General features: G+C 46.9%; 1 protein-coding gene across 1 annotated transcript in view; it reads left to right on the top strand.

Moving 5' to 3' along the window:
• The first annotated feature begins 9,551 nt into the window (after nucleotides 1-9,551).
• The window catches only part of LAPTM4B (lysosomal protein transmembrane 4 beta), a 60,180-nt gene continuing 56,125 nt past the window's right edge, over nucleotides 9,552-13,606 (top strand). The window contains exon 1 of the mRNA XM_083878898.1: nucleotides 9,552-9,698. Coding sequence (XP_083735024.1) covers nucleotides 9,603-9,698 — 96 coding nt within the window. The 5' untranslated portion in view covers nucleotides 9,552-9,602. The remainder of the gene's footprint in view (nucleotides 9,699-13,606) is intronic.

Here is a 13,606-nt window from a genome sequence, read left to right as displayed (position 1 = left end):
CAATCCCTTTCTTCCTTCCAGAGGAATGGGATACTGTTTGACCCATATAGGGTCCTCGGGATTCTCGATTATAATGTGAATGGGATCTATTTCTAGCTTCCCAACCTCCCCTTTTGAGTGCCATACCTCTAGATTGATGTCTGCCTCATCCTTCTCGGTGAGCCTAAACATTCTTACCACAAGATCGGAGCTTCTTACAACTATGCTAATTTCCAGAGCGATAATCATATCTCTCCCTAGCAAGTTGTAATCCGCTTCCTCCACCAACAACAAATTTCCCAAGCAAACTTTATTCTCTGATTCAATTTCTACGCTCTTTATCACTGGTACTTTAAAAGGATCCCCCTTTGCCCCCACCACCACAACTTTCTCTTCACTGACCGTGCATCCCTCTGGTAAATGCTGCAAGGTGCTCCTTTCTGCCCCGGTATCCACCAGGAAAACGATCTCTTGACGCTGGGGACCTACTTTCAATTTTACCAGGGGCTCGTTAGATGTCCTGGTTCCCAAAGTGAAGAGCCCCTGACACCCTTAATCCTCCTGGAACAGTTTTTCATCTCTTATCCTTTTCTTGCAATCTCTCCGAGGGTGTCCTGCCTTTTTACAATAGTAACACTCAGGCAATTCCCTTCTGGTGTCTGGGGTTGCCTTGCGGGGGCCTGAAGGCTTCCGGGGTAAGGTCTTATACTTACCCGAAGCCTGTTCCTGTCTCTGAACCTCCTTCACTGCCGCTACCAAAACCTTGGCTTGCACCTTCTGCTTCTCGTCCTCCCTCCTCATGTAAACTTTCTGCGCTTCCCTCAGCAACTCTTGCAAGCTTTTGTCTTGCCAGCCATCTATCTTCTCAAGCTTTCTTCAAATGTCCTCCCAGGATTTCGCTACAAACTGTGTTTTTAGCAACACCTCCCCCACGGGGGAATTAGGGTCCGTCCCAGAATATATCTGCAGACTTCGCCTTAGTCGCTCAATCCATTCAGTGGGGGACTCATCTTTCCCCTGACATTCATTGAAAGCTTTGCTAATGTTCTGAGCCCTTGGGACGGCTTCCCGAATGCCCTGGATTATGATATTTCTCAGGTCTACCATGCTCCTTCTCCCGTCCTCTGTTTGTGCATTCCAGCTCGGGCTAGAGCTGGGCCACTTTTGGTCCCCTGGTGTCCCTTGTGGGTTTCTTCTGTCCCAATCTCTGATGCCCGCCTGTTTTATCATTTCCCTTTCCTCATTGTTGAATAAAGACCTTAGGATTGCCATCAGGTCTTCATAGGTATAAATACTGCTTCCCAGGAACTCATCCAACCTATCTGCCACCCCAAAAGGATCGTCTAAGAATCGTCCCATTTCCTTCTTAAATGCCCTTACATCTCCCGTGTTGAGGGGTACGTTAACAAACCCAATTACCCCAGGGGCCGTGGGTACCTCCCTTAGTGGAAGTAGGTTGTGTCCCTCATTTTCACTCTCTCCCCATTCATCACCCACCATCTTTGCTTTCAGTCGGGTTCTGCTAGCAGGGGGAGAACTGGTAGCAGTGGGTTGTCTCCCCCTCCCAGATTGCAGGGGCGGGATTGCCGCCTGTGCGGCAAAAGGGAGTCTCTCCTCCGCTCGGGCCAACCCTGGTGGCGGCGGCAAAAGTGAATGAGAGTGCTCCCAAGCTTGCGCAGGAAGGACCTCAGAAGGGGCTCCCGCGGCTATAGCGTCTATCGGCGGGGGCGCCGCCGACGGACCCAAACCGGACGGGAGAGGCAAGAGTGGGGAGGGCAGCAAGGAAGCTGCCAGAGGGGACAATGGAGGAGAGACATGGCTCCCCACCTGGGATGCCGGTGCCCCCAAGAGTTGGCTCGGAGGATCCAAAGGAGCCGTGGGCACCACTTGCTCCGGAGAGGGTGGGGAATTTAACCCATTGTAGGGAGGTGGTAGGTGGTCCAGGGGTTCCCAGGGCTCGGTCCCGGTTCCGGGCCGCCCTTTCTGTTTCATCGGAAACAGGCCCGTTCGGGTGTTTAACCAGAGCTGGGCGTATTCCTTCTCCTCGGGGTCCGAGGGGCTCTTATTTTCTACATAGCGATTTAACTCACTACATACCCAACTTTCAAATGTTCCCATGACTGGCCACGTAAGATGGTTCCTCAATTCTTCACCACCCCACACATTCATGCAATAATAAATTATTTTTTTCCTTGGATTTCTCTTTTCTTTTTTGGACAATCTCCCCAATGTTCCAACATCCACCCCAAGGGACTATTTCGAGGGATTTTCATGGTTCCCTTTCCCTTACCAGAGGGGCACTTTTCTGAGGTCTTTTTCTGGGGCTTACTCTTTCTCTGTCCCATGTTTTTGCAAGTTCTCCTTACCAAATCTTCAAATTTCCCTGCGAGTCGACTTTTTCTGCCTGTGCGTTGTGTTTTTTTTTTTCCTTTTTCAGGGGATGGGGCTTTTTCAATCACTCACCCCTCCAGCGAGCTGTGCCGGGGGTTCCTGATCGGTTCTCAATCCTTTCGGACTCCTTTTGGACCCTTACCTTGGTCCGCTGGCAAAAAGGGTTTACCAATTCCCGAGCTCAACAGGACGTACCCTTCCCCTTTTTGCCCACTCCGTGATCGGTCCCCGAGACTTCCCTCGTCCCGGTTTTGACGAGCGATGTAAGAGAGTTTCACACGAAATCGCTTCCTTCGCGGCCGACCGTTCCCCTTGCGGGAATACGGAAATGCGACCTTGAAGTCCACACTCGCTTCGTGATCAGATCACGTCTCACACACTCGCCCAATCACCCGCTCAACCAGCAGTACTTACAGCTCCTTTTCCTGCGTGGATGTCTTCGTGCACGTAGACGTTTTACGAGCAATTTGCAAGCCGCGGCTTTTCGAAGGCCCTTTGCCTTCCTGAGCTCCTTTTGCCCCCGGATCCGTTCTCTCCCCTGTCCTAGTTTGTGGCTTTCTCGTTCCTAAATTTGGTTCGGAGGTTCGGGTGGAGCTGCGGGGTTTCCTCACTCACCAGGCCGCTGAACTCGGCAGGGGTACCCTCCTGGGTCGCACGTCCCCGCAGCTTCCTCCGAATCCGAGTCACGGCACCAAATCTGTTATAAATGCAAAGGCAAATATCGGATAAATAAAAGACAATTTATTAATAACAAAGTATCGAGCACAAGAAAAATGAGAAAGCCACAAAAATAGGAAATGGTCAGCGCCGCACTGGGTGGATAGGGGTCCGCACCGGGGTACAAGACTCCCCAATCCACGCCGATGCAGCTTTCAGTCCAGCATTTTATAGGGTTTTTCTGCCCTTAGGCAGTCCAGGTGTCCAGGATGGGCTGAATAGTCCGAATTTCTTTTCGATGGCCTTCCCGGATCTCGTCAGGTCTCATTGTCTCATTCCGGGAAAAACTCTTTCTTATGTCAATTTCATGTGTTAGTCTTATGTTGATTTCATTTTGCTTGTTGCACCGGAGAACTAATGAGATCGCCAGCGGGTTGATGAGATTGGCATTGTTGCCACAAAGGAATTTCTTCCTTGCATTGGCAAGGAAGTGATTCTTATCGAGGTTGGCCAGTGTCTTTGTCTAGCTTGATGATGTTCATCCTGTCTTTGCAACTGAGACTGGCAGGCTGGGGGGAAAACGATTAGCCCTATACTGGATTTCACAATTTTATTAACTTTATTCCCTATTACACATTAGGTTATTATTTTATACCCGAATTTTTACCCAAAATTTATCACAATGTGGAGCAGATCTCCTTTGAGGAGACTGCAGCCCACGGAAAGCAAACTGTATCTGAGGAAAAGCTTCAAGAACATGTTACCAAATTGCAAGTCTGCTGCCAAGCAAATAATCAGATAATTTCCCAGTTTATTTTTGAGGTTTCTTGCAAATGTAGCACAGATTTCATCTCACCCAAAATGTTAACATTAATCTGTGAGGCTGGCATGAATGAGAAAGCCAGAAGAAAAAAGAACTGAATCTCAGTGTACTCTACAACTCACTAGCCTTCTTGTGAGTCCTATGTCTTTAGTGCAAAATTGAGAGGCTTTCAGGTAAGAAAAGGGGAAAAAGAAGTATGCAGTAAAACAAGCTTTTCCTTGGAGAACATTTGAGCTCTTGGCAGGGCAACGTATCAAAATATTTTAATGACATGTTTCTTAAAACCACCACCTTCAGGTAGAATTGTGAAGCTGTGGCCCAAAGAAGCTAGAGTTACAAATACACTTAACCATCAGGAAGGAAAATGTGTAAGTATATAAATTTCCTAAGATATTAGAATCACTATCTTCTATATGACAAATCATGATAAAATATCCCAGTAGTGAGTGTGATAAAAATAGGGTAAAAATTCGTGTATAAAATAATAATTCGATGTATAATGAAATAAAGCTAAAGTAAAATTGTAAAATCCAGTAGAAGGGTAACCGTTCTCTCTCAGCCTGCTAATCTCAGTTGCAAAGACAGGACGAAGATCATCAACTTAGACAAAGACACTGGCCAACCCTGATAAGAATCACTTCCTCGCCAAGGCAAGGAGAAATTCCTTCCTGACGACGATGCCAATCTCATCAACCTTCTGGTGCCACAAGCGGAATGAAATCAACATAAGACAGACTCTTGGAATTGACATAAGAAAGGAGCCTTCCCGGAATGAGACAACTAGACTTGATGAGATCCGGGAGGGCCACCGAAAAGAAATCCGGACTATTCAACCCACCTTGGACACCTGGACTGCCTAAGGGCAGAAAAATCCTATAAAACGGTGGACTGAAAGCTGCACCGGCGTGGACTAGGGCGTCTTGTACATCGGTGCGGACCTCTATCCACCCAGCGTGGCGCTGACCATTTCCTATTTTTGTGGTTTTTCTCTTTTTCAGGTGCTCGATATTCTGTTGTTAATAAATTGTCATTTATTAACCTGAAATTTGCCTTTGCATTTATAGCAGTGAGCTAAAAAGTTCCAGGCATTTCTCTCAATATATTTTAAAGATTTAAACAGTACTTTTAAAAGAAAGAAGAAATAAAAAAACCAAACACCAACCAACTAACCATTTGTTGTCCATTGTTTGGTGCTCAAACACAAGAATTTAGCTCTGCAAGCAGTTGCACATCAAGCTGTGTCATTGCAATGGCTTTCTTACAGGCTCTGTGTTCTGAGTTGTAACATGCTGGAGAAAATACTGTTCTCACTCTGATCCTTTTTTACGCAAACCAGGGGGATGAATGACCTCTTGAACCCAATTTGAATCGTAGCAGCAGTCCTATTTGATTGCATGTTGGCCAGTCTTTGTGGCAGAGGGGTTGTGTCAGACTTTTATTGGAGGCTTACTTCTTTTAGAAAGTACAGGTATTTTTTTAAACTTCATTGCATTAAATATTTCTACAGCTCTGAATACTTGCATCATTTGCAGCCATCCTGAAACACAGGTTCTGAAGCAAGCTGAACAAAAGGACTCTTAAAATGGCTCTTTACCATAAGAGTCACTTCCCCAAAGTCGTCACCTCCCTGTGCCTGAGGACAATACCCAGACCTTGGTTTCTGGACAATGTTTAACCCTTTTCTTATCTTGTCTTAACTTGCCAAATACAAAACAATTAACAATGCCTTTGTTCACTCTGGAGCACGCGGCTAATCCTGCAAGCAGAAGATGTGATTCCCTTGAGCTGCCCTTTTGTTTATGTGCTGTAGGCAATGCTGGGCAACAGTGTAATTGAATTATTCAAAGCCAGTTGAATTATGCTGCACCACCTCTGTGGGCTGTGAGTACAGACAGAAGGTGGGAATCACAGACAGTTTCTAAGCCAACTGTCCTCTTCCAGCAATCTTGTTATTACCAAGACAGGTATTAACAGGGTTGAGTTAACCAGTAACCAATTTTAGTGAACACTAAGAAAGCGCAAGAAAATGCTAAATAGACCAGAGCATCCTCTGGCAGGAGGGAGAAGTCGTTCCTGCAGTGAGAAGATCACTCAGGGGGAGACATGGAGAATACAGAGCAGGAACAGGGCACGGAGTATACTGGGTTTTGTTAAACAGCTTGCAGCACAGAGAATAGTTGGCAATGCAGCAAAGTCGGGCTGTGTCCCTTCCCAGCCGGCTAGCAGAGCCCTCAGGGTGTGCTGTGGGGAATGAGTGGCTGTATGAAGAGAGTTTAGTGATCTACAGCTCTGCTGTGGTAAGCAGGGGCTGGCAGGAGCCATGAGCCTGCACTGCTTTTCTGGATACATCCCACAGCCTTCCCGCTGACCAGCGGCTGAGCAAGGGTGTGTCAGGCTTTGACCCTGTGCAGTGTTTAATTTCAGCATTAAATGTTCCCTTGGAAAAATTTCTTTGGATGGATCCCACTGCAAAGATTGTCTACTTTTTCAGCACAGCTGAAACAAGTGCTTGCGAGTAAGCTCTTAACTCTCTTGAGTTTGTCTCAGTTGGCTGAGCAAAACAGTGATACTGGTCCTGTTCAAGTTTTGATGAATAAAGATGTCAATCTCGAGTATCTGTTGTACCTCTGGGAACCTTGACGAAACTCAGGTGTCATCCAGTTCAGAAGTTGTCCCTGTTGCATCTGAAATGATCTTCCACCATCAGGGTGTAAAATCAGGTATTCTGGATTCACAGCCACATCTGTAACAAGTGCTTGTCATTTCTTGTTTTATAAGGCAAAGTGAGAGACATGAAAGTTTTACTTACAGAGGCAGTGTTGAGGAGGGTCTGTATCTGTGGCAATACTCAGGATTTGAAGCCTCCCCACTACCAAAATCTTGCCAAGCAAACCAAACACGGCTAGTTATAAATCAGAAGCGTGACGTGAAGCCTGATGTTTCCTGCTCTTTTCCATCAGGCTTTTTTGAATGGAAATTAATAATTATACAGGAAACTTCTCTGAAGTGATTAGTGTTTGCTGCTTATTCTTTCTTCCTTTTTTTCTTCTGAGAATATGGGGGCTAAAGCCACTGATGGGAAACCATAAGTGAAAGCAGACATGCAGTCAATTTCTCCTTACAGAGACGAGGGTGGTGCTGGAGGATATTATAAACAGCGTCTGCCTCTCACAGCTCCTGGACCTGAGTTTCTCCTGCCTGGCAGCTAAAGCCGAGCTTGTTGTGCCCATCCCAGGCTGAGGGATGCAGCTGCTGCTTTCCCGTTTGCAGGCACAGGAGCCCAGCAGGGACAGCTGCACAGATGGCCACAAATAAGGTGCTGCCTTCATCTGTGCCTCCTACATGTAGGACTCACAGAAAACCCAAGTACAGACCAGCTGGTCCAGCTTGATGCTTGCAAGCAAATAACACCCACCCACCCATAGACTGATCACTCCCTGATCCCCCCAGCAGCTGGCACTTGCTCCTTACAGCCCCCAGACACAGTGTGGAGAGTGGAAACTACACGGAGAGACACTTAAGAAAGGTCTTATAAGAAGTAAAGGTGAGCAGGCAGTGTTCAGCCAGACTCTGCACACGACTGACCTTTTTTATACCCTTTTCTGTCTGATCCTCCCTCTGCTCCTTCCTGATCCCCCTCCTCTAATTATTCCCTCCCCTTTACTCCTTCACAATCCCCTTGCTCAAATTATTCCTTCCAAAGTTTTGTAGAGTCTCCCTCAAATATCCCAAACCCTCCAGTTCTTGTTTGCCCCTTCTTATCAGTTACAAACTCCAGGTGACTCTCTCCAAAGCTCTTCAATGGCCCATCAGTCAGTAACCTGACACTTTTGGGTTCTGCCATTGTCTCTCTCGTCCCTTTTCCACCAGGTTTGCATCTGTGTGCCCTTCTTTATGGAATCCCCCTTAATTTATTGCCACCTCTGCTTTGAAAAGGTCAGGTCCTCGGTCAATAGCCCACATGAAGCAGATGCTCTTACCTTCCACAAGGCATGCAAGGCATGCAAGTGTTTCATCTCTGACTTTCCTGCTCTCTGGTACTAAAGGACAAGGTCTCTCAAGGTTACCAGTGAGATAGTCCAGACCCCACGGTTTGTGATTTTCCTTTGGCCTCTTAAATATTTCTCAATACCCATTTTACAAGAATTTTACTTTCATTTTTGAACACGAATCTTAAAAATATTTGGCTTATGCATAGAATCTAGTCAAAATTATAAATTCAGTGCTAACTGGCTTTTCTTTTTATACACAAAAATCCCTGCCAACCCCTTGCCAGTTTTAAAAGGACAAACTAGGAACCGAGGTTATGTAAAGTTCCTACTTAAAGTATTTTTAATTTAATTTACTATAGTGGCTTTATAAGTAGGGATAAAGCATAGTTAGAAATGTTCTAACTGTGCCAAGTTAGCTTTTATCTTTAAGTTCCTGCTCTCTGCAGATGTATGTATGTATGAAATAATGAAGAGCCCCAAAGCAACTATATAGCATTGGAGTACTTGTCAATGTTATATTTTGATGATAAATTGTGGAATTTGGTAGCAAGCCCAAGAGGAATGGCAGTAAATAAATTACGCTTAGGGTCAGGGTAGACATACAGACCTCCTGGCAGTATTTTCTTCATTATTTCATCTGGAGGATAATGCAAACCTCAAATAATAAAAAAATAAAATGAGAAGTCGGCTGCTTGGTAGGAGGTTCAGCTCGAATCTGCATCAGCGCTGGAACATGCAGGACTGAGTCCTCCCTGCTAATGATGCGTGTCCCCCACACCACCATCACCAGGGCATTCACTGCAGGCGGTGGCGATGAGATTAATGTTCCCTCCTGTATCAGTCACAGGGGACATTCCAGCCGCCCCACGAGCGGCCACTCTGGGAGCTGATTAGGCAGGCACTGTGAAAGAACTAATGTTCACAGCGGCGGAATTTGGGGTAAATTCAAAACATTTCAGGACCTCCCCCGATATGATCTCTCCTCGTTGAGAAACGGAGCTTATTTCTGCTGCTTTGCCACTCCAGAACGGCGAGACGAACCACGAGCTCTGCCAAGGCAGCAGGGCCGAGCCTGTGGGCCCTCAGAGAGCGGGGAGAATTCCCCGGGGAAAGGCCCTGGCGCTGGGGCCGGGCTGCCAGCCCTGAACCCGCACCGCGGGCCCCTCAGCGCCTGCCCCGGGCTGTGCTGCGGGTACAGGGTCCGCAGAGCTTCCCCTGCCCGCCTGCCCCGGGCCGTGCTGAGGGTACAGGTGCTCATAGGGCCCGCAGAGCTTCCCACACCCGCCTGGGCCGGGCTGTGCTGAGGGTATAGGTGCCCACACGGCTCCCAGAGCTCCCCACACCCGCCTGGGCCGGGCCGTGCTGCGCGTACAGGAACCCACAGGGCCCACGGAGCTCCTCCCGCCTGTGCCGGGCTGTGCTGTGGGTACAGGTGCCCACAGGGCCCGCAGAGCTCTCCTACCCGCCTGGGCCGGGCTGTGCTGCGGGTACAGGTGCCCACACGGCTCCCAGAGCTCCCCACACCCGCCTGCCCCGGGCCGTGCTGCGGGTACAGGCACCCACAGGGCCCGCAGAGCTCTCCCCGCCTGTGCCGGGCTGTGCTGAGGGTACAGGTGCCCACAGGGCCCGCAGAGCTCCCCCCGCCCGCCTGGGCCGTGCTGTCGGTCCCGCCCGCCAAGGGGGCGGCCCCAGTCCGGCCCCGCCCCGCGGATCAGCCCGGACAGAGGCGCGGAGCGGCAGAGCCCCGAGGAGCCGCCGAGATGCTGAGCTCGCCCTGGGCACGTTTCTACTCCAACAGCTGCTGCCTCTGCTGCCATGTCCGCACCGGCACCATCATCCTCGGCGTCTGGTACCTGGTGAGTGCGTCCCTGGCTCCGGGCACCGGCTGCAGGGGCGGAGTGAGGATGGGGATGCTGGTGGCGGCGGCTCAGGCTGCCCGGGCGGGTTTTGGGGGCAGCCGCCTTGTTGGAGCGGCGGGATGCGCAGGATCTCCGAAACTGGGGCATGAGGCGTGTGCCTGTCCAGGGCAGGAGAGTCTGTGAACGGGCAGGCTCATCCGAAAGGCTGTGTGGGGTTAAAAATGAGATGAGCGAAGACCCCTGGAGTGGGGTTCGGGGTGGTCCCAGGCCGGGCCCGGCTGCAGCCCACGGGCCCCGCCGGTGCGTCCTGAGCTGCGGCAAGGCTGCCCGGCCCCGGACACACCGCCAGAGAATTGTGTTTTATCATCGCTGCTTCCTCAAGCGGTCGGGTGTTCTTGTGGTTGCTGTGCCCTGTGCGGCAGGTAAATCGTTTGGCAGTGGTGTTTCGGTCTGCCTGGCAGGGAGCTGAAACCTTCCCGGCGGCTGTTCGCAGGTACTAGAAGGACATCTCTTCTCTGCCAGGATTATGGGACATGAATGAGGAATTTGCCCTGGAGGCAGCCAGGATTACCATCAGTAACCAAAGGCTCTTTGACGCCCAGCGATTTGCCCTGGGGAAAGGCTCGGTGGGGAGGAGCCACCTTAAGCCCTCGGTTCTCCTCTGACAATCGTAACTCCATCCTTTACAATGTTAGAAAAGCAGTTTTCCCAGAGCTGGTACTCGCAGAGTTTTTTGAAAAAAAAAAAAAAAAAACAAACAAACAAACAAAAAAAAAAAACAACAACAAAAAAAAAAAACTGTTTGTTTGCTGTAGGTGATGTAGATGCACTTCTCAGCCCGCTCAGTCCCTTGGTGTGAGGAATCAGTCTCCAGTCTGATGGCAGGGCTGTGCAGAGCTGTTTGCGAGGCATCATTTTTCAAATGATTGCAGACGGAAGCAGATTAGACCCCGGCTTATTTGCTAACTACTGAAATTCCCTGCAGAAGCAAGTGAAAAATGCAGGGCTGGCCTCCACTGTAGGACAGCTCATTAAATAAATTCAACCAGTGTAATAAAAAAAAAAAAAAGCTAGGTTGACATTTATGTCCTAGAAATCATATAAAATGTTCTGAGTCCTGTAAAATATGTATTTCACCACTGAGAAAATTGTGCATTAGTTGAACCATTTCTTGCTCCAGGTTTAATAAAATATGGTTAATGGCAACATCCACAGCCTATAGTATCTACCATACCGATAGTATTGTAAAAGATGCCTCTTTTTGCCTGGCTGCAGTTAAGTTTTTCTAAGTTGTAATATGACCTGAAAGCTTTTCAACATTTCTTTTACGGTGCTTATTATTTCTTTCTGCCTTCAGCTGAATGAAGCCTTTTCACATTGGCTCCGTAGAGACAGGGATACAGATATTTTAGCTGTTAGTGGACCTAAAGTTATTTGAGGAAGAGGGAAGTGCATCACCTGGGCTTGGATACAAAGAAAAGCCTTTTTAGACTATTACCTAATCTGTTATAAACATTTGAATACCAGTCGGCCAGTTTTACATAGTATTTTACTGCAAAATCTGGTTTTAAATTTCCTTTCCCATGAGCAGGTATTTCCTGATTTACACTTCTTGTTTCTTTTGCTTTCATAATTTTCAGGGTGGATTTCTAAATTACTTCAAACTGATATGGTACACATTTCTTTCTGTGCTTTCTTCCCTATTGCAAATATTTGAATTTTAAATTTAATTATTAAGAATAGATATTTAGATGCATATAGATAATAAATGCTAAACCTTTTTGATCACTTATTATGTTAGGAAACAATAAGTAAGGAAGGAGTAGCTCCTTGAATGAATGGCCCTGGTTGAAAGGTCTGGTTGACAAAGTCATATACAAATGGATTTCTTCGGCTCAGAAGAACAATTACAGTTTGGTTACCATGTGCTGTTGAGGGTTAACATAAAAACAGTTGTTGTGTGCTGGTGGCATTTTTTTTCTCTGCATTCATTTTAGGTGATTGCGTTACTCCAAACCACACATGACCTATGAGCATTACTTCAAAGTTCAAAAACCCTCTCTGATTTTTTTGCAACACCGACGTGTGTTCTATATACTCTTTGCCATTATTCTTTATAGGAAATTACTTGAGGAAAAACATCAACCTAGAGAATGAATAGTTTTCTTGTTGCTTTTTAATTTCTCACTACCTGTGAAGCATAAGTTTTATTAATTCTATGACCATGAATACAATGATTCCATAGTAGAGGCATCTGAAGGAGGGAAAGGCAGTAGCTTAAAAGATTTGGCAGACTTTTAACACAACATTTTCACATGTTGAACCAGTCTTGAATTAACCTAATTTCAGGGGGCAGAATTTAATGCCTGAGTAAATGGGGAAAAAATAGCATCTGAGATGGAATTCATCATCCCATAGCAGCCCTCCCAGTGCCGTGCCGTGCATGGGGAGTTGGAAAGGTGTTGATAACACACCAGTGTTTTGGCTGCTGCTAAGCAGTGCTGGCTGTCACAGCATCAGGGCTGTGTCTCAACGTTCCAGCCCCCCAATCAATAATCAATCAATCAGTGCTGCTGTTGAGGGAGTATTCCCACAAAAGTAAGGGGCAGGAACAGTGTGCTTTTCCAACACAAGCACAGCAGCCACAGACACTTAAAATGGTCTCAAAATGTATCAATAGCTGGGAAATAAATATTTAACTTTACTCTATTTTAGAACATAATGGATCTCAGAATACTCAATATGGTTCTTGTGTTTCAGTAGTGTCTTCCTGGTGAGAGCCATTGGTACTACATTTAGAGTAACCTAACACACCACATGGTATGCAGTATAGCATAATTATGCAATATGCATACTGTCACTGAGCACTGAGGTACTTCAGTGTAAAAAGTAACTTGTAAAGGTTGGAGTAGCCAAGGAGAAATTTCCTGAAAAGAATATCTAATGTGGTTGCAGAATAGCCCACCCTTCAGGAACTAGTGTGCTGCCTTGGGGAGAAAAGCTTATCAGGGGATGCTGCAATGTTAAATACAAACATTATGCTGCAGATTAAAATGTCAGTAATATGGCTGGCTGGGAGTAATGTTTATTTCAAATCCAAGGACCAGTTTGGTTTGGCTGGTTATTATTTTTTAGGTTTTTATCTGAAATGGACTGTACACTTCTCTGTTTTATAACATGAAATCAGAGGTTACAATACTAATGCAGAAACATTTTGGGACAGAAAAGTCTAACAAGTGTTGAATTAAAAAAAAAAAAAAAAAAAAAAAAAAAAAAAAAAAAAAAAAAAAAAAAAAAAACAAGTCCAAGAAATTAGAAAGTCATTTTCCATAGCTTAATTTTGTCACTGTTCTGTTCAGGGCAGTGACAATGCTGAAATGAGCCAACTTCAGTTCTGATCTCCAGTGGTTGCTGGGATCTAGGGGAAAACTGGCATTTCTGTTTCCAAGTGACCCAGTCAGTGCTGGTGAGTCAGAATAACAACACCCCTGTCAGTGACAGCATTTATAAATACAGCGTGTCTTCTTCCTGAGGAAATGGGCTCCACGTTCCTTGTCTAAAACACAAAGAAGGAACAACGTCAAATATGCTGGCAGTGTCATGGAAGGATTTTCCACTCTCCTGGCAGTGGCGGTGCAATTTCTGCACACACTGAGGATCCACTGACACCATCTGGGATAACAGGAATTCTGATTATTTCTGATTGACTTTGGTGAGGAGAAGATGAAATTGTAAGGTATCAGTTCAAAAAAAGTAACAATCAAAGATGGAGCCTTCATTTTTGAGCTCTGTGTGCCCAGTGTCTCCGGCTACCTGCCCCAGTGCAGCAGCCCTGGGCACAGGCTGCTCCTCCCTGTGGTCCCACAGTCCCCCGGGAACCCCAGGAGCTGCTGCCCTCCCTCTGC

Source organism: Zosterops lateralis (genome assembly GCF_965231275.1).
Source record: "Zosterops lateralis genome assembly, chromosome: 1".
In the NCBI taxonomy this organism is placed as follows: Eukaryota; Metazoa; Chordata; class Aves; order Passeriformes; family Zosteropidae; genus Zosterops; species Zosterops lateralis.
Note: the sequence above shows the minus strand (reverse complement) of the source record. Positions and strands in the feature narration are given on the sequence as shown.